At 52.4% G+C, this 23713-nt stretch overlaps 9 protein-coding genes across 9 annotated transcripts; 1 reads left to right on the top strand and 8 right to left on the bottom strand.

The window, feature by feature from the left end:
• Positions 1–200: 200 nt before the first annotated feature.
• RHO25_002307 (uncharacterized protein) lies at positions 201–1218 on the bottom strand (the record flags this gene model as incomplete). Its single annotated transcript, XM_065602224.1, has 2 exons — positions 201–685; positions 771–1218. The coding sequence occupies 2 exons, from the start codon at positions 1216–1218 to the stop codon at positions 201–203; spliced, it is 933 nt and encodes a 310-aa protein (XP_065458296.1).
• A 248-nt stretch (positions 1219–1466) lies between these two features.
• Positions 1467–3545, bottom strand: RHO25_002306 (uncharacterized protein; the record flags this gene model as incomplete). Its single annotated transcript, XM_065602223.1, has 5 exons — positions 1467–1837; positions 1907–2507; positions 2558–2877; positions 2926–3422; positions 3475–3545. The coding sequence occupies 5 exons, from the start codon at positions 3543–3545 to the stop codon at positions 1467–1469; spliced, it is 1860 nt and encodes a 619-aa protein (XP_065458295.1).
• A 2067-nt stretch (positions 3546–5612) lies between these two features.
• Positions 5613–6955, bottom strand: RHO25_002305 (uncharacterized protein; the record flags this gene model as incomplete). The annotated part of the gene is made up of 3 exons (XM_023594839.2): positions 5613–6216; positions 6275–6807; positions 6881–6955. 3 exons carry the CDS (start codon positions 6953–6955, stop codon positions 5613–5615), a joined length of 1212 nt encoding a protein of 403 aa, XP_023458451.1.
• Positions 6956–8633: 1678 nt separating this feature from the next.
• Positions 8634–10310, bottom strand: RHO25_002304 (uncharacterized protein; the record flags this gene model as incomplete). Its single annotated transcript, XM_023594840.2, has 3 exons — positions 8634–8879; positions 8929–9783; positions 9936–10310. 3 exons carry the CDS (start codon positions 10308–10310, stop codon positions 8634–8636), a joined length of 1476 nt encoding a protein of 491 aa, XP_023458452.1.
• A 555-nt stretch (positions 10311–10865) lies between these two features.
• Positions 10866–11834, bottom strand: RHO25_002303 (uncharacterized protein; the record flags this gene model as incomplete). The annotated part of the gene is made up of 3 exons (XM_023594841.2): positions 10866–11219; positions 11275–11676; positions 11733–11834. The coding sequence occupies 3 exons, from the start codon at positions 11832–11834 to the stop codon at positions 10866–10868; spliced, it is 858 nt and encodes a 285-aa protein (XP_023459577.1).
• Positions 11835–14011: 2177 nt separating this feature from the next.
• RHO25_002302 (uncharacterized protein) lies at positions 14012–15055 on the top strand (the record flags this gene model as incomplete). Its single annotated transcript, XM_023594842.2, has 1 exon — positions 14012–15055. The coding sequence occupies one exon, from the start codon at positions 14012–14014 to the stop codon at positions 15053–15055; it is 1044 nt and encodes a 347-aa protein (XP_023459576.1).
• A 1348-nt stretch (positions 15056–16403) lies between these two features.
• Positions 16404–18436, bottom strand: RHO25_002301 (uncharacterized protein; the record flags this gene model as incomplete). The annotated part of the gene is made up of 2 exons (XM_023594843.2): positions 16404–16575; positions 16629–18436. The coding sequence occupies 2 exons, from the start codon at positions 18434–18436 to the stop codon at positions 16404–16406; spliced, it is 1980 nt and encodes a 659-aa protein (XP_023459575.1).
• Positions 18437–18824: 388 nt separating this feature from the next.
• Positions 18825–20528, bottom strand: RHO25_002300 (uncharacterized protein; the record flags this gene model as incomplete). The annotated part of the gene is made up of 3 exons (XM_023594844.2): positions 18825–20091; positions 20143–20368; positions 20420–20528. 3 exons carry the CDS (start codon positions 20526–20528, stop codon positions 18825–18827), a joined length of 1602 nt encoding a protein of 533 aa, XP_023459574.1.
• Positions 20529–21866: 1338 nt separating this feature from the next.
• On the bottom strand, positions 21867–22987 carry RHO25_002299 (uncharacterized protein; the record flags this gene model as incomplete). The annotated part of the gene is made up of 2 exons (XM_023594845.2): positions 21867–22543; positions 22690–22987. 2 exons carry the CDS (start codon positions 22985–22987, stop codon positions 21867–21869), a joined length of 975 nt encoding a protein of 324 aa, XP_023459581.1.
• Between the last annotated feature and the right edge of the window lie 726 nt (positions 22988–23713).

Here is a 23713-nt window from a genome sequence, read left to right as displayed (position 1 = left end):
ACCTATCCTCCCCATCCCTCACACACCTCGCCCGATGCACAACCGGATCAGGTGAAGTCCTCATCGTCCCCTGGAAAATCTCTGTTTGCAAATGGAACAACTCATGATACAACGTCAGCGCCCCAATCCCCATATCATCAAGCAAAGTCCCCTCAACCTGCGGCCTCGTATCCAAGAACTTCGTCCAAGCCGGCCTTCTCTCATGTCCCACAAACGAGTTCGGACAAACAATAACTCGATAAACAAATTCCGATGTCCACGCAAGCCCTGGCTGGATTCGTCTTCAACTTGATTTCCCTCGCAGGTCTCGTGATCCCATCGATGCCTGAATTACATTCATGTGACCTTCCCTTCTCATCAAGCGGAAAGGGAGCAGGTCCTTCAGCACTGTTCTGTACCACAACCGCATACTCCGCTTTCGAATAAGGAATATACGTCGTGCCCGGAATATCCGATTTGAAAAGCCAATTATTCTGCAGAACAGTTTGTCGATGTGGATGATACGCCATTGCGTCTTCCAATGTCATATAAGAATTCTGTGTCTTCAGAACATGATACCGATCTTCATTCTGCACGAGATCGGACCCAGTTTGCAATTCCATGAAATCTGAATCACAGAATAGCCAGGGTCGTTGAGGTGGAGGGAGTTTGTTGTCGAGGATTTTCTGGACGTTGGAGAACCATTCTGTAAGTCAGTCAGTCAGTCAGTCAGTCAGCATGATCAATCAAGTGTCCCTCAGAAAGAAAGAAAGGAGATGTCGAGAACATACTCCTCGCATGCCCCATCTTCTCCCCCTCCAACCTCCCCTTCCCCAAAACCTCCACCTCCTCCACCTTGAACACCCCCTTCCTCTTCCTCTCCACCCCCGGCAAAATCCCAAAAAACCTCGTCGCCAATCTCCGATGTTCCTCATCATTCTCATATCCTTCCTTTGACAACGCATACATCGCAGCAGAATTCAATTCATGTAAATACCTCCAGCCGAGATTCAGAGCTTTGAGGTTTTGGTTCGTGGCAGCAGGTTGATGGAATTTACTGCAACTGCTTGTCCAGCGGTCGTCTGTGAGGATGTTGAAGACGTCTTCGATGTGGGAGCCGGAGCCGAGGGGGTTGCTGCTGATCTTGATATTGGTATCGCAGTCGGAGGTGGAGAAGGTGTCGCTGGTGCGTGCGGCGAGGGTTTTAGAGAGGAGGAGGGTGAGGACGATTCGTTTCATCGTTGCAAGAAGCGTGTGGAGGACTGCTTTGCACAACGCAAGATGCTCCAATGCAATAAGAGACAACTATCAAGAGCAGGGTCGACAAACACCGTGGTCAGCACACTCAGCCAACATGACCTCGCATCGGCACGAGAACAGGGTATCAATATCGTAGTATAGGCATATGACCATCTATCTCAGCGCAAACATGACAAGACTAGGAAGCAGCCACTCCATCAAACAAATTCCAGCACGCCATCATCCTCTCAAAAGTCTCCAGGCTGACACGTCCTCTTGGAGATGCTGAACATATAATCCTTGTTCTGATAATGGTACGTGCCGATCTGGGTCCCATGCTTAAACAACGTACACAGCCCAGTGCGGCAGTTATAATTACCACCAAAACATCCTGTGATCCCAGTCGTATAGTCACAAAGGTCGCGACATGCGGTCAAGCTGTCAAGTGTTCGTTCAATGATGGGTGCCGAATTGTTCACGTAAGTATCGAAATTTTCGAACGGATCAAAGGTGCAGTGGAATGGGCCTGGACCTGGGTTGGCGGGGATTGAGCACTCCTTCAGGGCAGGTGTGCTTGGGTCTTCGCCTCCGGTGTCGCCGCCGCCATTGTCTCCGCCACCTGTTTTTCGAATTGTGATTAGCCAGATGCTCCTTCGAGACAGCAATGTAAGAGACGCCGATCACTCACCCTCGTCAACCTGAACATCAGCAGCCAACACATAATTCGTGAACTCCGACTGCTCTCCATGCGGCAGCAACGTCCACAAACCATCATTGTTTCTCGAATTGACGTCGTTCGTTCCGAGGTTGCACATCAAAGGACACTTTCCGTCTTCAGTCGGCTCAATCCTGCAAGACGGGACTTGATAGCCACCAGCGTCGGCGAGTGCCATGATCTGCATGCCAGGACCGTCATATGTTTGGCCAACGACGCTGTAACCTTCAGCAGCACCGTCATCACTGGATGTCAAGTCCGCCACCGAAAGCTTGTCACCAGTGAGCGAGAAGAGTGTAGGAGCGTACTCGTCATCAGATTGGTCCCAGTCGTACTGGACGTGATAGAAGATCTCATCGGCGTCCGCTGGCCATTCCGCGAAGGCCATATCCTGGTCAACGATGTAGAAGGCCGATGGAACGGCACTCGGAGCCAAGACCCAGCTGTTCGTGGTCGTGATAACGTTTGTAGTCGTTTTGGTGTCCCATTTGGTCATAGATCTCACCCTTGTCATGACAGTTGTGCGCACGGTCGTGAAAGTGGTAGTGGGTGTAGTGGTCGTAGTAGCCAGGATCTGTATGTCGTCAGTGAGAGACCTCTGATACGTGAAGAGGAGCTGTTTACATTGCGAGTAGAGCTAATGGTTCTCGTGCTAGTCACCCCAGTCGAGCTCGTGCTGGTCACCGTAGTCGTCGAAACCGGGATGACGCAGTTGCAAGCAGCGACAGTCTGCGCTGAATTGGTAGCTGCTAGGCAAGCTGGCTTGACGGGAGTAGCCTGGCGTGGGAGTACAGGTGCTGCTACGTCGCGCTTCGCGTAAGCCAGACGAGGCGGCCAAGAATCGCTAGAACTGCGTGACACTCGGCCAGCAGAGATAAAAGCGGTACCGCGCGGGTATGCCCCAGTGGCATCGTTCGCCGATCTCTGGTAATGGCTACGATCCCCTGTTCTACGTTAGCTTTCGTTCGCGTGCTTATATTGGAATGACCCACTAATCTTCTTGTACTGGCAATCGCCGTTGCCCGGAACCCATGTGATTGCGTGGCATCCCAGCACGTCCGTTACACATCGCGCCAGGCATTGCGAGAACGTTGACGCGGTTGATCGGCCAAGCAGGTCGTAGTTCTCTATATTGCCACAAAAGATTTGATAGTCTCCCGCGCCGTTATTGAACTCGATGATTTCGAATTCGCTGCTGGGGCAGCTCGAGAAAGCACCACGGACGACAGTTGGCGAGGCTGTGGGAAGAGAAGCATCCTCTCCTACCGGGCTAGGGGTGGAGCCCGAAGGATCAGAAGATGAAGTCGTCGTGTCGCTGGTTGGATCTCCTTCGTCTGGAGATCCAGTATTTGCAGGATCAATGGCAGTGACAGATGGAGTATAACCGGGGCACGACTCGACCGTCCCTACGAGCTCCAAGGTCGACTCTATCGTTGAAGTCGTTGTACTTGAAAAGGTAGTCGTCTGCGTCGTCATTGAAGTCCGGACACTATCAAATACTATCAGCATGTGTCACCCACTGTGAAATCGGGTAAGTTTACCTTGTGATTGTGGTCGAGACCCTTGCAGCAGTAATTGTGGTAGTTCCAGTGGTTGAGGTCATGGTAGTCATGACTGTCCTGTGTGAATTCTTAGCTTGTGTCACACTAGGACAGCTTTTGGGAATCGCTATTACCTCCATTGAGTGCCTGTGGTTCGAACCAAATTGGTGAACGTGCCATGGCCACGAGACTTGCAGAAAGCGCTCGCAGCCGCCATCGAAGTGCCAGCCATACATGCTGAAGTGTGTGTTGTTCTACAAGAGAAAGACTGCGCTGGATTCAGTTGGCGTGCTTGCAGCTCTGCCACAGGGTTGGCCAGAGCCAACCCAATAATGGAAGAATATGCGAAAAGCCGCATTCTGGTTGCGCAAATGTTTCGAGCAAGGAAGATCCACGAGCAGAGATTTTCACAGAGTTGGGTATGGCTTTCCACTTATCTGCGGTGGAAAGCCGCACGTTGGGGCAGTGAGTCTGCGCTCAGCAGAGCCCACTGCGCATGTCCAGTCCATCGAAGCATGGTACTGGCTTGCGAGGGCTTGCATGTAGGCGGAGTGCGGCCAATGTCAGTGTCAACAACACCGCTAGGCGTTCACAGCTTCAGTGTCGCGCACACCTAGTGCATTCGAAAGCTTTCGGCCTCACCGCAGTTGGTCTTGAGGCTCATCGAGGCGTTGCAGAATCTGCCAGTCTTTAGCGAACGGCGTCAGGACCGCGACCCTCGTGGCGTCCACGTGCGTGCTGGTAGCGCATACCAAGAGAGTGTAAGTGTGCTATGTCCACTTGCCGTATACGGAAATCCAAGCAACCCAATTCACGCTACGATGGCAGATCCAGTTACAATTTGCGCACAGCATGCTTCCAAGAAAGTCTTCTGTAGCGCATCAGAGCAGCCTCTTTGGTCCATCGCGCATACCGAAAGACATGGCGTTGGGTTTGCCTACTCGGTGAGGTCGGTCATGCAAGCCAAGCATCTAAGAAAGTCCAAAGGCATCCAGGCTGCATCCACGTGCGAAGCCCAACGCCATAGTCTCAAGCCATACGATGGCCCCACCAAAACTTTTTGAACGCCATAGCGCATATAGAAGATGGGTCCAGTTGCGCGTTGCGGAATGGTTCGACGCAGCAGTGGCCTGATGGAAAACTGCCACGCGAGATGTAGCATATACTTGTGAAGTTGCTGTCATGCCATGCGAAGCACGGCTTTCGCGTTGGCCGCTTCCAAGCTGGTGCATCGTGCGATGCGAATCATCGTACACTCCAATTCTTCGCCGCGGTCCGACTTCGAGACAGCAGTGTCTGACCTTGGGCTTGCTGCTGCTTGAGAGCTGTCGCGCTCAGCAGAGAGTGTGTGCTTTGTGAACGAGCTTCGTTTGCAGCGGCTCGCTCAGCTTCCCTGACCGAGCATCTCGCGGCCAGAACAATGACGGCGCGTCTTTCGGTGGTCTTCGGCGCTGGTTTCGTCAATACAAGGTGCCATGATGAAGGTGCAAAGAACTCAATCCTTGCGCAGAACAGAAATCGGCGAGTGTGAAAGTACGAAAGAGAGAGATGGAGCTTGGGGCGCCGGAGCTGCCCTTCGCCAAGCCTCTCTTCAATTGCTCCTTCCTGCGAAGTCACCCACCCGAAGGAAAGTGCTGAAGACGCACCGTAAGAGAATATCCAGTAAGATGACTGGTAATTACAAGCATGGTATACATTTCACAATTCAATGGAGCTATCAGTGGCGTCCAGCATCGTCCTCATCCAATCCGAATCATCTCACTCACTACAGGACATCATACAGGCGCCTGCTTCATCCGTGTCCTTCTCTCTTCCTACCCCATTCAATTTTGGCATATTGTTTTCCCAGCTCACGCAATGCAGAAATTCGACATGTTGCGCAAGAAATTCTCCGTCAACTATGCAGGACAGATCGAGCAACGTTGTAGCATATCCACACACTTCTTCCCTGTCTCTCCCGCGCTGTACTTCTCGCAGCAAAGTAGGAATGGCCCTCCTCGATGAGGACTTGTTGAAAGACGGAAACTTGAAAACTCCAGGACTCCACGCCAAATCCAATCGAGCGAAAATGAGATGAACAAGAAAGGCTTATGCTCGAAACAAAACGCAGACAGCGTTCGCAGACTCCGGCGTGTATTTTACGCCCACTCCTCCACGATAACTCTCGGCCTCTCCAGCAATTTTCTCTTGCCTTGCGCGGTCGTGGGCGTGGGCTTCCGTAGCCTCACTACCTTCAGGAACAGCGCCTCCAACGGCAACAGAACGTACCAGACCCGATTGAGCATGAACGACAAGGCAACCGAGAAGGTCGCAACCACGGCGTCCATGTAGTAGTGATTCGCTGTGGCCACAATGATGGACAGGACGAGCAGAGGGTACAGGATGCCGGCCAAGATCCAAATGAAACTGAGGATAGGGCTTTTGCCCGTTCGGCGGCCGCGAAGCATGCTAGGGAGTCCGGAGTGCCAGAGGAAAGTACAGCCGATGGTAAAGGCGTAGGTAAAGTGAAGTGAAGGCATGGCGGCAAGTTGGTTGACGTTCGCGCCGCCAACCCAGACGGACTCGGCGTTGGACTGGCGCACAGTATCTTTGAACCCGAAGGATTCCGGAAGCAGGCGCGGAGGCATGCAAGGCCAGAAGGAGAAGATCATGAAGGCGGAGAAGTTGCCCAGCGTCATTGTGCGGCGAGCGAGGGCGAAGTGGTCATGGGAGGGAGCGGTGTAGTACCACCAGGAGAGGTATCTGGTAGCAAAGTTAGTGGGTTGAAGATGCGGTTCCAAGAGATTGATAGGGTACTCACGCGACTGTTCCAGGAATATGGACAAGGGAGTAGAACTGGTTGAACAGAGTCATGAAGCCCAAATGTCCGTTCAGAAAGAAGCGTTGGAAATCTACCTCGGAGATCGGAAAGAAAATCTTCGCCATAGTGTTATGTTCCAAATTCAGAATCGCAATCCCGTGCGATTGTGCCAGCTCGGTCACCTCGTTATTGGCATTTCGATTGTACAATGCAGCTCCAATCTTCTTCGTCAAAGCATAAGCCAAAAAGTTCAGCGCCCAGTAGAACATCTCGACCAAGAAGGGGAAGCGTTGGAGGATTCTCGATGGGAAGTTCATGTTCGAATCGGATTGCGAGACGAATGGGCTGTTGACTAGCTCGATGCTGGGTTTTTGGCGACCCTCGGGTGAAGCGCTTCGACTCGACGTGGGTGTTGTCTCTTCGTAGGAGGCATTCTTCATAAGCGATTCTGAGGACGAGTCGGGTCCTGGTATTATCGAGAAGTTGCGGTCGCGGTTCGCTATTAATGATACCAGCATAATGGTGACAACGAGCTGCAGTATAGAGTTAGCATCCGGACCTGTGCCAGCTGTACTGTAGCCTTGAACGAGTGCCGATCGTGCATACCAGAGGCTCGAAAAAGTGTCTCGCTTGCGATTGCGGTTTGCCCAGGTCGGGCATTGTGTTGTCCGGTGCGGCCATGCTGCTCTCAATCCTCTCTTGTCACTGCTGTACAGTATGTCTATTGCAGAGCCGTGTAAGTGTGAGGATGTACGAAGTGCAGTGTGTTCCCGGAGTTCGTGCCGCAAGCGTAGTCAAGGAGTAGCTCGAAGTTCGGCGCAAGCGGAAATGAGTGGAGGAGACGGCGGCGGTTCGGTGGATTGGAGAGGTGATTTAGGCGGTTACACGGAAGAAGGTGAGCATGATCCGGTGAGATGCAAGACAAGAATAGGATGTGCTGAAAGAGGAGAACGATGTGGTATGAAAGTTGGACAGGAGATCGGGGCACGCGACAGCGACAACAGAGCAGCGGCAGCGGCGCGCGGGCGGCGGATGAAACTGCACAGACGGAGACTCCAGTGAAAGGATGGAGCTGACTGCGCCTCACTCGAATAAACTCGCCGACGACATGGGATACTGTGCTCACTCATCGTATGCGTACTCATCGCCTTTCATCAACTTCTGTACAGCTGCATCGCGCATTCTCTCACAGCACATGGTCCATTCTCGTGGTTACTGTCAAAGAAGCCTTGAGGCTTGGTGGAGTTTGGCTTCCGTCGGGAGCTTGCCTGGGAAATGATGCATGTGGCTGCGGCTACACGCGACAGCGAATAGAACAGCAGGAAGTGTTCACAAAACACATCGGATACCACCGTCTCATAAACATGGAACATGCTGACACCTATCCTGCTACTCCGCCCTCTGGACTCTGCTGCTGTGACTACAGTCCACGGGCCCTCCGAGGACGGAACACAACAATGATCCAGTGACAGATGTTCCTCGTGGCAATCGTTCGCAGAAGAAATGCAGACCAACTTGGCATGCAAAGAAGCAAGTGGACATGCCACTTGCCGACCGACGATTCCAGGATCTGCCCAAAACGGCCACGCGAAGGATCCCGCTTCTGCGCTTCTGCACGATTTCTGGGCACGAGCCGGCAAATAGGATGCACATTGCTCCGTTCTGACTCCCTCACGTGCCTGCATCTGGAGAGTCTCAAAAGGACACTGAAGCACTTTTGCCTGGTATGCCACCGGCCACGTTCCCACTGACGCGGCATCGACTGGATGGCATTGTTCTGGCGTTGCGGCCGAATTGATTAGTCGTGTCAGCCTGCATAGCAAATGCTATCGAGCACTTCTGGCAGCTCTGCCCTGAGTGGCATACCGAACCTAGATGTCACACCGCAAGCACGTAATTTCGCGTGGTCCACTTGCGGCCGCAGAGAAGAGCATTTCTCCGTTCTGTTCGCGTTCCTCGTACCTGTCGATACGAAGTACGAACCCCGTCTTCGGGTGCCGGCGAAACTTGTCGCCGATGTTCAGTTCTAGGGCCAACCCACGAACGACCTCAATGAATCCAGTGGCAACGACATCGTCGTCGCTTGCTACAGCTCTAAAACACTCGAGCGATATCATCGCCGCAGTCACAGCCCGTCGAAGATCTCCAAATACCCATATTGGCCATTCGCCTCCGCCTTTGCTGCCGCTTGGCACACATCTACAAGGTAGGCAGCAGACCTGAAACGCAGCGGCTTGACGAGTAGAAGCGGGACCCAAATCTCGTATCTCGTCAACTTCGATAGATTACATATGGCCGTGCGAGTGCGGCATTTGCGCAGTGAGTCCATACACTTGCTTCTGGGCTGCTGCTCGCTTGCTCACTTGCCCAAAACATGCTCAACAACCTTGGCCATTCTTTCCACGATGAGCTCAAGATCCTCCTTGGTGCAATTGTACGCCGGAGCAAGCATAATTACATCACCATTGACACCATCGGCGACACCTCCGCCTGGCAATATCGAAATGCCAAAGTCTTTTTGCAGACCAGTGGCGTGAATTCTCGCCGCGACCTTCTCCTGCGCAGGAAATGGCTCCATGGTGTTCTTATCCTTGACCAATTCAACCTGCACCACAGTTAGTGTCGACTGCGTCTCAGCGATATCCGCAACTTACACCCCACATAAATCCCCTACCCCGAATATCGCCAACATTCGGGTGCTCAGCCAACTTGTCCCTCAACAGCCCCTCCAGAACCGGCGCCAAACCCCTCACATTCTCCAACAACTTCTCCTCCTCCACAACCTTCTGCACCTCCAAAGCCGCCGCACAAGCCACCGGATGGCCTTGATACGTCTGACTATGCACAAACCCGCCACTCCCCTTCTCCAAGACCTCCACCACTTCCTTCTTGACCAACAAAGCCCCAATCGGCTCATATCCCGCGCCCAACCCCTTCGCCACAGTCTGCAGATCTGGCACAACACCTTCCTCCTGCTCCCAAGCATGCAAAGTCCCCGTCCTCCCCATTCCAGACATGACCTCATCCAAGACGAACAAGATGCCAAATTTCTCACAGACGGCTTTCATCTTCTTCAAATATCCGTTTCCAGGCGGCACAGCACCCAACGTCAATCCTGACATTGTCTCCGCAACAAAAGCACAAACCGTTTCCGGGCCCATTCTCACAACCTCCTCTTCGAACTCTCTCACCAACTCATCCACATACTCTTCCTCCGTCGTCCCATTCTTAGTTCCCCGATAAGGATAAAACGCCTCAACATGTCGCACATTCTCACTGATCAGAATATCCTCATAAATCGCTTTTCTGGCAACATGTCCGCCGACAGCCAAGGCTCCAAGGGTATTCCCGTGGTAAGACTGTTTCCTACTGATGAAATTCTTGCGTTTTGTCGAAGGTCCTTCAAGTTCGATGAAATATTGCCGAGAGAGTTTGAGTGCAGCTTCAATGGCTTCTGTTCCAGAGGAGACGATGAAGGCGCGGGTGAGTCGGTTGTTCGTACTGGCGACCTAGCAGTTCGTGTAAGAACGGTGTCTTGGGAAAAAATGGCTGTGAGATCGAAAAGGCAACGCTGAACTATTCTCTGCTGCCAAGTAGCGAAGAACAAGAACAGCGATACAACTAAACTTTGAGAACCGGGAAATATCGATCTGACACTCACCAACCTCCTCCCCAACTCCTCCGCAACCCCCGTAGCGAAAAACGGACTATAAGCATACGCCACTCCCGTTTCCAATTGCTTGTTAATCGCAGCTTTGACGCGAGGATGATTATGTCCTAGACAAGCTACTGCTGCTCCGCCTGTGGCATCCAAAATCGAGTATCCCGAGTCGGTGTACAAGTAATTTCCATTGGCTGATACGATCTTGGGTGGTGTGGAGCGGAGAGAGGCATGCAGGATAGAAGAAGCTTGGGAAGAGAAGTTTGTCTCTTGTGCGACGGCTGCTACTTGAGCGGTGGTGCCGAGTTGGGTTGGGGAGGTAGTTGGTGGGATGGGATCTTGTTGGGTGAAGGTTTCGGTGGTGGTTTTGGACATTTTGGATTCTTGTGCTGTTCGCGGGGTTCTGGTCCGGAGGATTGCGCTTGTTCTTGTTCCTTCAACGGGGCGACGACTTATAACAATTGATGGTGCCGAAATTTGAAGTTGTTCATACGTTGAAGTGTCTCGGGTGCGAGTGAGGTGTTGTATACCGACTCACCTTCGGATCCGCTTGCTGCTTTCGGCAAATTTGGAGCATTTGCAGAGGGGAGCTTCAGACGTTGTTCAATCAATTGATTGGACTTCACTGACCCCGCTCTCCATGTGTACCTACATTAGATACGCACTTCTCGACTCCAATGCTACGCCCTATGCGCGATTACAACGATTCATTGGCCGCTATTTGCCCTATCTATTAGCAGTAGGGCTACTATTCTGCCGTCCATTTCCGTAAGCGAGCTTCGAGCTTGGCACGTTCTCGATTTCAGTTCTGCTGTGACTGAGCACCGCTCGACCTCACAACCATCATTAATCATTCGGCGCAAATTGTGCGAAGTCCACCGCGCGCAGGCTGAAGATACCATCTGCGTTTCGTGCATGGCCCCCGTCGCCCTATGATGATTTCTTCGAATTCGAGCTCGTGGCTTGGGCCTTTTCCCTCAACTCTGGGCTTGTATCGCCATGTTGCTCGAAATCGGCAGCCATGAGAGCTGCACCACATGTGTTCGTGAAGGTGAAGAGGATACCAGCAAGCGGAATGAGCTCGAGCAAGACAGCCGGGAGACCAAATGCCGTGTAATAGCCTTTACGCGCCTCGACGTACTTCTCCTGCTGGTTGGCGCTCATGCCCTTGAGTTGGAAGTAGCGGGCGTGGAATGCTGGACCACGATTGCGAGCTTGGAGCGTGATGAAAATAGCTGTACCAACTACAGGGATGAAGTTGAGTGGCAGAGAGATCAGGTAGCGCTGGCGAGATGTTAGCGGAGCGTGATCATTAAGAAGTCAAAGCAGGGTAACTTACGACCAATGCAGCTGGCGTGAACTTCTGGAATGGCTTCCTTGCCAACTTTCCAAGTCTCTCGATCGCATCCCCAAATCCAGATGACTTGACCTGACGATCCTTCTCCACGATTGCAGTGTGTCCGCGTGCGACCAAAGTGCCATCGAAGGTGTCGATCAGCGACTCCTCGATGAGAAGGTTCCTTGCGAGGAACATTGTGAGAGTGCTCGACTCCGACAGAACCAGGAGAACGGTCGTGACGACCGCCAGAGGGCCTGACGTGAAGACCAGAACCGCAAGCTGGGGAAGATATGTGAAGAGGAACATGAAGACTGTAACGCCCATGCCGAGGCCCATAGTGGGAAGAAGGCGGTTGAGGAACGGCTTCCATAGTGACTTGTGTGTCCAGAAGTAGAAGATGCCCTGACCTCTTGTTAGGGGGCGTCCATCAGGATTCTCTTTCGTGATATCTGTGTTACCTTCAGCGGGTAGAGGTAAGCTCCAGATCTGACTGCTTCGTTGGCTTGTTTCGACGCAGCTGCGACTTCTTGCTTGGCTGTTTCCTTGAGCTTGTCGGCCATGATGACAACCTTGCGATACTATGAAGCTTGATGTCTGTGAGCTGATGGTGTTTGTTTGTGAAGCAGAAAAGACGACGTTTTCACATGAATGCAAGCAAGGAAGAACAGCAACAACGAAACAGTGACGCGCTCGTCAGTGACGTCATGCCAAGAATGGGCGTATGTGCAGTAGCGCAATATGTCTCAACTCTCCAGCCCAGCGATATCATGTCGAAAGCGCTGGCAAACCACAGAGATGAAGACTGCGTTTGACGACCTACCGAGATCACTATCTGGACCAGTTGGCTGGGTTTATCTGCCAGGAGCACCGCCTGTCCGAAAGAACTGGCTGCGCTGAAGACGCGTCGCATGTTCAAATCGCTTTTCTCCACCTCGTGCCCCAAGTCACGGCGAGGCGCAGGACGCTACAGCAAACAGTGAAGCCTTTTACCGCTCATAGTGACCTGAAGGTGTCTTCGTGACATGTGGGGCTGGTCAAATCGCTTTCCACGGAGGTCGCACGACGTTCTTCGATCATCTTCAGCGGTACTGCTAGCACGCAATGGCGACCAGGGAGTCTGCGCTGGAGGTGCCAGGGCCATCCTTCTCGATTTCAATGGCCGATCTGTGCTCCTGCTATGGGGTTTGGTTTGCTGTGAAAGTGGCTTGCTCCTGGTGAAGGATATGTTCTCGCCTGTGGATGTTCATGATTCGAGGCAGTCTTACAGGCAATGCTTGTCACGGCGTTGACAACTATCCAGTATGCCACTTGCTCCCGATGCTGTGCACCCAAGATCGAGTCGGCCAGGTGCTCATAAGCTCGACCGCGCCTCGTTGCTGACCGGTATGTGGCTTCATGTCGATGCAGCGTAGCGCATCATCGCACAGGATCGCGGAGGCAGCATCCTTAGCGTCTCGAGTTGGCTGGCAGGGCCCAAAGAATCGTGTTATTGTATTCTTTCCCACTAAATGTCAATTGGTCGGTTTTGTGAGACTGCCATGAGATGGAGAAGGCAGAAAGAATGGACACTTCGCTCCGTGTCAAGGTTTGGAGTGAGACTGTTACTTGTTGAGGTAGAGGTCGATAGGGATACAGACGAGAGCGTAGCTTCGTGGAAGGGGATTTCGGGACGTCGCTTCCTCTGCGGCTTACGCCAAGAAGAACGAGAGGCTGATGATGAGAAAGGCACATCCATGCAAAGTCTAACCATCTCAACCTCACCTTTCCCGTTTCTATCCTTCTCGTCCACTGCTCATTGCAGACAAATTGCTTCTGACATCATTGTGGACATGATACAGTACGACTTCGTCGCCGGACATTTCCAAAGTGCGACACCGTCCGTCCGGCCTCGGATGTCGAACTCGCCCGGCGCTTGCAGCAGATCAACGCCTGCCAAGAAGTTGCAGAACAGTGTCACTTCATACCACGACTTTGTGATATGGATTGAAGACCCGCTGACTACTGCTCGTCCCTTTCAGTGATCGCCAGCAAAGAGTTGAATGGCGACTCAAGCTGTGTTGGGCGGCCTAACAGTGGCGTGGAGATTGGCTCAAGTAGCGCTCCACGATTCCTTCAGAGCAGCCACTGCTTCCAGCTCATCCTTGGCAGGATTCCAGACGAGGGCTGAAAACTCACAGGACAGCTTGAACGTTTCACGAGTGGCGACTTGGTGGATTTCGACGTGTAACGCTCGCCCGCCATCGCTTCTGCCGACCGAAGCGGCTGCGTGCGTTCGCAATGCAGGATGATGCTTTTTGACGGATTTACCCCTCAGCTTTGCCGGGTTTTCCCAGGACGGAGACTTTGATCTTCTAGCAGCACGCCATGGTAAGTGGCTTCGGTCGATGGACTGTAGGCCCTAACAGGGTGGCGATGGACCTGCTGCTTGTAGGAGCGATCAGCACTGCTGACACTTGAAGATTCTGGCTTGCCGTGAGTCAAAGTAGAGGACCGCGTAACAGCATCACCATGTGGCACGTTGCATGTGGATCGTCAGAGCGAGCTCGCAGCGCTCGTGGTGTGTGGGCTTCCTTGCAGCTGAAGGCATCAGAGATAGTGCCGATGGGCACGTACATATACTCCCCTCTCACCTCGATCACGTCAACTCTTTGCCGAGCACGTCAGTCTCTCTACAACCAATCATTGACTCCCTCAACACTTATTTTGAAGAAGTGAAGTCGAAAGAAGCGCAGCCACCATGTCCATAGGCGATGAAGCGACGGCCCGAAACGGTGCACAGCAGCACCGTGGGCCTCGACGCTCTATGCTCATTACGATTCCGAGATCTTGCTCCAACCTGCTTGTAAGGATTCTTGCGCTCGATAAGCAGGAGAATGTCAAACATGGTGGATACCATTTCCTCGGGGCCATGGTTCACCACGCGAATGAACACACCATCGACAATGCCCCAGAGACCTGGACCGACGAGCAGAAGATAGCGATCCACGAACTATTCGCAGCGAGTATTGCCAGCCTCGAAGAAGATACCCACTTTAACAACGACACCCAAGTAGCGTTCACAAAAGAACACTGTAACACGTTCATCGAGCCCACAGCCATCTCCCGCTTCGTCAACGGTGAACCCAAGAATGGCGAACCCAAAGCCGCTCCTCTTCGCTGGTCTGTTCCTGGATACGAATCTCTCTACTCGGAGCTAAACGAAACCGTGATGCCCGACGCCTACCTTCTTTCCTGGAGACCAGTATTTCTCATCCGCCACCCAATCCGGGTCTTCGAATCTGCTCTTCGAAACATGACCAACTTATTCGAAGAATGCGCCGAAAGCTTGACCAAAAACTCCACCGACTCATCCAAAAAGGCAACAATCGACTCAAACACAACGTACAACTTCCATCGCTCACTCTACAACTTCTACGTTAGCCATGGCGTCCGGCCCATTGTCGTCGATGCAGACGATCTTCTAGTCAATCCGAAGGGCATCACACAGAAGCTGGCTCTCCAGATCGGGCTTGATCCGGAGAGGCTACAATACGAGTGGAACCCAGCGAGTCCGGACGAGCTGAAGCAGAAAGAGATACGTATGAGGATCATGCTGTCGAGTTTGGACGCATCAAAGGAGATTACGACGGATAAATTGGGTTCGACAGCTGGATCGCCGGAGGAGATGATGCCCGTTTGGACAGCGAAGTTCGGAGAGGCGAAAGCACTGGAGTTGAGGGAGAAAGTTGAAAAGGCTATGCCGGATTATGAGTATTTGTGCAAGAGGAGGATGATGGTTTGATGAGAGCGGCGAATTCGACTTCGACTTTATTGTTAGTACTTACTTCGGCCTGCTTTTGGTGCTCGCTTCAGCCGTTATGTCTGTAGTAGTATGCAGCAATCATACTCATCAATCCTTCACTCCACAATTTGCCGACGAGCCGATGCCTGTCTACGGCACCATCGCTACTCTACTCCGTGCGTTGTATCTTTTACGCAGCGTCTCATTGCCATCTGGTTTTTGGTCGTGCGTCTGTCTTTGCCTATCGCATGAGACAAATACAATCAGTGAATTTTCTGTCTTTAGCAAACCGCTGTCACAAAATGGAATAGCCTTGCCTATACAAACACGATCATTTCTTTATCGATCAACAGTCCACTATCACCACAACATTGAAGATCCAACATGACCTGCCGCAGCAACTCGCCACGTGCAGTCTCGTGGCAGTATATTACTTCTTGATCCAAGATTGTCATCACAACTGTCGACCAACTCCAAGCTCATACTTTAGCGAGCCAAGATTTCTTGTCAAAGATTGTGGCGTTGCAATAGCTATAAGAGCACCCAATAGGCTTTATCGCTGTGAGAACGTGGTTTACCTCAATAGCATGCCCTATGGCCAATCTCAAAGATCTGCACAATTTCTAGCCTGGAATGGCGTAGTTGCAAGCCGTCTCGTATTTTTCTTGATGTATAGCTGGATGGTATAGAACGTGGTATAGTGTAGGCGGGGTGATCGAGCTCAGAGGTGGATTATCGCGTGGCTTGTGGAGAGGAAGAGAGTATATAATAAAAGATGCATGGACCTTTGTCGTGGAACTGGAGAAGTGGCAGGGCAGTTAGTCAACGAACAATTCAAACCAGATCCACCTGTCACCATGAAGCTCAATATCATCTTCGCCCTTGCTGCCGCAATCGGCCTCGTCAGTGCTCAAGGATGCACGAACCCACGATGCAGAGACAACGGGTGAGAGAAGACATTCCCATCTGTTTCAACGCCTTGCTTGTCAGGTTATGGCACATTGATGTCGACCATGCTGACTCTCTGGATCCAGACCATACTGCCAGGCAGTCTGCAGCGACTACTGCCAAGCGACATCGGACATCTATAGTGGCGGAAGATGCGTTGCGGGAACAGGAGATGGTCCAAGGTTTTACTGCAGATGTAATAGGAGGTAGATGGCGAAAGAGACGATGGGAGCTCCCGAGACATGAACACTGCGAAGCCTGGCATGAAAGCGACGGAAAACAGGAGATTTCGTAGCTTGTGTAGCGATCATAGGTCTCAAGTGATTAGAATCTGCTCAACTCATGTCATTGTTTCTTCGTTAGGCATAGCTGCGTCGCTCGTATACTTGACGTCCATTCTCTACACGGCCGCGAGCACAAGAGCGCCAATGCCCAGGAATGCTGCTTGGACACGGTTTTCGTACCGACTTGCCGCTGCGGCAGTGGAAGTCGCAGCACCATCGCTCGTGGTAGCCGTTGCAGTTATCTCCGCCGCAGCACTGCTCACCACCGACGTAAACTCCTCATCAGATCTATCACAAAAGTCAGCAACAAACCTATCACCAAAGCCCAACTCAGTACTCACCCAATCCTTCCCCCATCCAACACCCTCACCAACTCCCTAAACCTCGGACTCCCCAACCCAGTAACAGCATCCCACCCCTCCGTCGTATTATACCCCAAAACCTTCTCCAGCATACAACCCTGAGCCGCGGAACAAGCTCCAACATTCTCCCCTCCTTTCACGATATCCTTCAATCCCGTGCCATTTAAACTATACAGCCAAGGATTCAAGAACCCGAGTGGAGGTCTCCCATGAAAAGCCTCATAGTCATTCAAAAGACTTATGATTGCAGCCCATGTGGGCGTCGAAGCCGAAGTTCCACCGATGGGTAACATAAATCCATCGACGAATGTCGGATACTGTGTACTGAAAGCTGCGACATCGGGGTATCCTCTTCCGGAAGAATTGAATCCAGATTCGTTTTCATATGTCTTCGGAACGTATTGATCGATGTAGCTTTGTACTTGATTCGCCTGATACCGCGGTCTTGCAAACAAATTCGAGAAGCCTCCTCCGCTTGCTGTGATCGCTACACTAGAAGCTATCGGGATTGTGCCATTGACAGCAGCTTCTTCATCTCCGATGTTCGTCGTGCCGCCTACAGCTGTGACCCAGGGACAACTTGCTGGGAATTTGGGCTCGAAGATTGTTTTATGTTCGCCGCCGGCTTCTTGCCCGTTGGCTCCGTTGTTTCCGGTTGAGAATAGAAGGCTTACGCCTCGAGCTCCGATTTGTGCCATCATGAGACAGAGTCTTCTGGCGTAGTCTGGATCGAAGAGGTTCTCGTTTGCTGATTCTGTGATGCTGATCACGGATGGGACTGTCTCATTGGAGAGGAGTTGTTGCAGGAATGTGACAAAGTTGTCGTAGGTTTGGCCTATTTCTGGACCAAATACTCCGCCGTAGTTGTAGAAAATTCCATTTTGGACTTCAGGGTAGGCGAGACCGAGGAGCGCTTGGGTTCCTAAGGATGTCTCGAATTTGGCTGCGATGCCGGGATCAGGTACGCCGCCGGATCCCACGAGTTCGTAGCTGGCGCTGGCTTGAGCGGCAGCTGGATTGTATTCTCGTAGATAGGCTTGCAGATCGGAGTTGTTGAAAGAAGCGCTTTCGGTCGCGTAGACTGCGAAAGTCGTTCGGTTTGGTTGGGCCGTGTAGTTCAGTCCGTCGAAGTTGATGTCGTAGACTCGGCGAATGCAGCTTGGAGTAGCCAGGCCATCGGCACCTGTGCATTCCGTATTATTCTGTTGTCTCTTGAAGATGTGGCCGGATCTTCTGAGCAGTTCCTTGGCGTGCTCCTGTTGCTCTGCATCTCCAGGCTGTGGGAAGCTCGTCGTGGGCGTCACAAAGTCAATGCAATCCGCGACAGCCTTTGGAAGATGATAGAGCTCTGCGCGATTGATCTCTTTCCAGCCATCTGAGAAGGTTGAGTACGTCGTGTTGAGCAGCTGCTCTGCTTGTTGTATCGTGGTGTCGATCTCAAAGATTCCACCGAAGAGTGATGCCTTTTCCAGTAAGTCGTGCTCCCAAAGCCACTCCTCGACTTCGTGAACATTTTCTCGCGTAGGTTCCGATAGTCGCGCTGCTTCCTCCGCCGAAACATGCTGTCGAAAGCTCGGACTGTTTGGATCTGATGCGAGAGCAAGTTGTCGCTCTATCGCCTCTCCATCATCGGCATGGCGCACAGCAATGTGAAGCTTGATCGAATTGTCTTTTGGAGTCAGCGACCGACGTTCCCAACCATGGTTTGTTGGCGCCCTCTTTTGTACAATCGCACAGGACGCGTCCAGTATGAGAGTCGCTGCTGCCAGCAGCGTCGCGCGTCGCATTTCGTGAGGTAGTCAGAACTGTCTCGAAGAAAAGGAAACCACGTCTTAGCAACCACCAGCGCTTACCGTTCCGCTGCCACTGCGACGCCTTTGTAGCAGAGGAAATCTATCAGAACGACATGTTGGAAGCCATGTCATCGTCAGCGAGACATGGTCGCATCCTGCCGCGAGCTGAGATGAGGTCGGCGGCGGTGGAAGGTTCTGGTGTTGCTCTGTCAGATGTGATTGGTCGATGTCCCTGGAAGCAAATCACCCCATGGTCTGGAGTACCAGGTCGCTGAAACGGTCTATGCTCTGCATAACATAAGTGAAAGTGAGCGGGTCGCGCAATAATCCAGTCTGTTACTGGCACATGCTCATTCTATGTCTACTCAGAACCAGGTTGACTCTATTCCAACTTCCTCCTAATAAAATGATATCTCGTCCACCCATCAATCTCATCAGTATACTCTTCCCTCACAAGCTCATACTTTCCAATCTTAGGCAAAACAACAGCCCAAATGAGCCAGTAAAGACCCCCGCCTCCGATAATCGCCCATCCCACAATGCAATGCAAATAATATGGCAGAGTCTCGTAAATGCTGTTGCCTTCGGTGGGTGGCACAAAAGGCGCAATGACAAGGTAAACATTGCTAAGGAAGAAAAAGACCGCAACAGGGAGCGTAGCCTTGAACGGAGGATTCCAGTCCCAGGTTTGTCTGTGGAGGTATAGCCAGATGAGTCCGAGCGCGACGAACGTGTTGACGATTGCGAGAGGGTAGCTGATGACATTGAGGATGAAGTTATAAGCGTCGCCAGGTGGAGGACCCATCATGATGATGACGGATACGAGCCAGTGCTCGAAGAGACCAGCGAGAGGGGCGTTGAAAGGTCGGTTGCTTGCCCAGAAGCGGGAGAATGGGAGGATGCCTTCTCGTCCTAGTTCTTGTACCAATCGACCTTGCGAGAAGATGACAGAAAGAACGTTGCCGAAGGCTGAGAGAGCGACAAAGACGGACATGGCGCGTTCTGCTGATTCGCCGAACATGTTGCGGAAGAAAGTAGCTGCTAGGATGCGCTTTGATGCGAGGATTTCGTCTTTGGGTACTGCGGCGAAGTAGGCGATGTTGACGAGCATGTAGAGGACACCGACGAGAATGAGCGCGGTTGGGGCTGCGATCTTCAAAGTCCTGATTGGGTTCTTCGTTTCGCTGAGAGCGTAGTTGGCGTTGCTGTATCCGATGTAACTCCAGATGACGTTGTATAGAGCCGTCACAATTCCGTATGCAGATCCAGTCGTGCCCTCGAAGGCGTTGGTGAAGTTGCTCGGGCTTGGTTTATCTGCCTTCATGGCACCACCAAGAGCAGCCCAGCCGGAGACCACGATGATTAGAATAATGATCAACTTGATCGTGCCGAGCAAGTTTTGCAGTCGCAGACCCCACTTGAGCGCCAGACCGTGAATCAAGAATGCGGATGTAATGCAGGCCAGACCGACACCACGCTGGTTCCACCGGTTGACCTCGACATTTGCAGCTGTAAGGATGTATTCGCCAAACACAACAGAGTTCGATCCTGCCCAACCGAGAAGAATTACATAGCCAGTATAGAGACCGGTCGCAAGGAATTTGGGTTTCCGGAAGACGTGTTCGAGGTAGTTCTTCTCACCACCGTTCCTGTATTCTGTCAGTCCCCATCACCCACTCCTTTCGCACATTGTCACCTACTTTGGGATTCCTGTTCCGAACTCCAAGTAGACGGCCATACCAGCAGCTGCGATCAGCATACCAGCGAACCACATGAAAAGCGCCAAGCCGACAGAGCCAGTCTGAGAAAGGATACCAGAAGGTGTAGCGAAAATTCCCGTGCCAACCATTCGGTTGAAAATGAGGAAGGCCGCGGAGACGACGCCGATCTGTCGTTTTGATTGTTGTGCAATGCCAGATTCATCGTCTGCGTCAAGTCAGTAACTCACGAAGCGATGAACAATCCACCGTCACTCACGAGCTTCGCTGACAGTGCCATAAACCTTCTTTGCAGAGCGATCAATACTGCTGTCCTCCGCAACAGTAGCGGAGTCATCGTCCGTTCGGTGCCAATTGAGAATGCCCATCTTGACCTTATTGCTGCTGCTAGCCCAGGCCACTGGTATGCTGTAACACTACCAATCCCAGTGAAAGTCAAGCAAGGAGTACTGCAGACTTAGTGGGTATACCACTACCTTTTGTCTAAGAACAATTAAGTAGTCGCCATACCAGACATCGGTGGCATCATTGCAATCCTACGGAGAATTGACACAATTATATGTCTCGGCAGGCAGGAGCGCTCAACTATTTCGGTGGCGTCGACTCGGTTTTGCTACCAGGTGCGTGGAAGACAAGGGATTGGTGTCTAGTCTCGGCGTTCCATTGGATTGTTGGGTCGAGCACGCCATACAGAACTTTTTCTTGGCATCCAACGGGCCGTCGGGGATCTCGCGTCTGCCACGTGGTTTATTGTGGTGATGCGGCTACGCCGGCGACATGTTCGCATGTCCAGACGGGGATAGAAACGGAGCACTTACTAGTGATGGAGAGACACTGTCTGGCAGACTTTGCGGCTGGTGGCATAGAGATGTTTGAAGGGCGCTCGGTCCGATTCCAGTAACCATAGGAATATGCCAAGCCAATACATGAGATCGAAGGGCAATTGTCTGACCTGCTGATCGCCAGACATGAGACTTATGCCGATGCTAAACGCAGGCGATGTCCCGTGGGTTGAGCCTGGGGGCAAGAAGGTGAGCGAATTGTTGCACCTCCCGTGTGGTCCATGTGTTCCATTGCTTCACAACGCCTGCCTCTTCCGCCCACTCGAAACCTTGTTCTCTTTCAAGGCGCAGTCACAGTCTCGGGGCGACGAAGATATCTGGGCGAGTTGGCTGACTGCACATTTGATCGAAATCTGAATTCACTCCAAATACACTCCTGTCTCTCTGGGCACACTGTCGCATGAATTGCCAAGCTGGAGATCGAATATTGGATCGGCGTCCAACTCCGACCTGCCCAATTCGGGTCCGTACCTCCGGGTAGAACGAAGTGGTTGAATTGGACACTCCCGTAGGGGTGTCACAGGCAACGAGAAGCTTCAAATGATCAAAGGATTTGTATGGGCCCCTCGGCAACGATGACCTATGAAATGTGCGAGTCAGCAATCTAGGCTGTGGAAGCAATTCAGCACAACATCGAACACCATTCTTGTGAGCTGCGGAAGCGACGGCCGTCAGCGCTGCATGCGACCAGATGTACCTGATCGCCTCCACCAACAGAGCAACAAGCGTATCACTGGAGGCGTGGCCGCAGGTCTGGGATTGCGATGGTGATTTGTGCTCATAAGCGAATCGCTTTCTGCGTGGTTGGTTCGCAGGTGGGTGCCATTGGACAAATTGCGGCGTTGCGAGATGAGCACCCCTCTTTCATTGCGCCGGTAGCTTGGGCTTTGTCGCATATACAAGTATGCCCTTATGGTATGCATGGTATTTCCTCTTCACCCAATCCTTGCGCACAGCAGCCACGAAGACTTGCACTTCTTCCAATTTCCAGCCCAGGATTCTGGTGAATGGAGCCACTGTAAATCCTTCCAGGCCCTCCAGGTAGTTCAAGCAGCTGTACCGTCCTATCTCTTTCCACTTCGGATCCTTCGGCCAGTCGTTCGAGGGCCTCTTGATAACCTCCGCGTGCACGTTCTCGAAGCCCTGCTGCTCCAGCAATTCTTTGTATTGGTCTGCGGTGAGCGGTACCCTGCCCATCTTTCGAAATGCTTCATTCAGATAATCACCCCATTGCATGATGGAGCAGTCTTCTGGCACCGAGCCATCATCGCAAAATGTCCCAAGCTCCATCTCCGCCAGCTCGAGGCTGCCTCCGGGTTTCAGCGCGTTGAATACCCGTTTGTAGAATTCGGGTGGATCCGATATGTGGCCGACTAGGAAGCGATGGTGGATCATATCAAATCGATTGTTGCCAAACGTCCATTCGTTTTCGAAGTCGTCGATCTCGAAGCGGCAGTTGGGTGGTACCCATGTCGGTTGCACGGGACTTAGATCGGTTCCTATGATCTGACAATCGGGGTACTGGTCCGCCATCTCCATGCCTATAGTAGTCAATAGAATGTGAGCGTATGTTCTGAATATTCAATGCGACCCGACTTCTGCCTTTGGTCATCCCAGACCTGCAGAGTTTCATCCGCTCGCAGAGAGTGCTTGGGCAGGGGCGATGTCTAGCAACTGCTTCACGTACACCATATTCCAGTGCCTGTCCCGATATCTAGAATCTCTTTAGGTTCATCCACTAGAGGGCACTTGTGTAGCTTCCCATCCAGCTGTAACTTCTGATTATGGTGCTCCAAATCTTGCCGGTCCAGCTCTTGCTCATCGTTGGGAAAGAAGTACTTTCCAGCTTGATAGGCATGATATCGGCGACCATTCTCGTATTGGTATCTGGTGACTGCGCTGCTCATAGACGTGCTGCTGCTTGCCACGGACTCTCGATCACCTCCAAAGGTACTGTCGTGCTCGACCGCATCATCGGCTTCCATGTTTCTGCCGGCGTGAAGGTGTTCTGTGACGGTTGCGCTGTGTCTCTTTCGAGGGGATCCCGCGTAAATGAAGACTTCGTCCAACTCGTGACAGGCCTCGTTACATATGCTGCGTCGTAGTGGGTCGCGGGGACGCCGGTGATGTAGAATAAATGCTCGATGTCCTCCACCCCCGTCGGCACATGTTGGCGGATGTCTTCACACTTCCAATGACAGACGCAGCCTTGCCGCGCCGATGCAGGCTGTCAATGGTCGAAATGGCTTGCGCACGAGGCCCATGCTGCGCTCGGCGGTGTCGTGGTCGTTCGTTCGCCCGCGTGAAAGCTTGCTACAGAAGCCACCCACATCGTGTCTCGAAGCTAGGAAGTGTGCCGGAGTTAGTGTGCCGAGGGCGGCGCACTCGGTCGGAGGCAGTCGTTACCGTGGGCAAGACACAGTCGATTTGACATATCGGAACCACTCCACGACTGCCAGAAATAGGACGGAGACAGCTGCGCTCCATCCGCCAGTCCGCGATGCTTTAGAGCATTTGTCAATGTTCGACACCTTTCACGGCCGAGACTCTTCACCAACAAGATGCACAAATCGCCAAGACTTGTGAGGAATGTCTGCCGAGTGCACCCCACTCGCTAGCCAGATGCTTCGCCAGCTGCAGAGCGTTCACACAGCACGGCGTGATGAGTCTTCCCCACGGTCTCTTCCAGGGCATTGCATTAGCGCTCAAGG

Source organism: Cercospora beticola, chromosome 2 (genome assembly GCF_033473495.1).
Source record: "Cercospora beticola chromosome 2, complete sequence".
Lineage (NCBI taxonomy): Eukaryota > Fungi > Ascomycota > Dothideomycetes > Mycosphaerellales > Mycosphaerellaceae > Cercospora > Cercospora beticola.
Note: the sequence above shows the minus strand (reverse complement) of the source record. Positions and strands in the feature narration are given on the sequence as shown.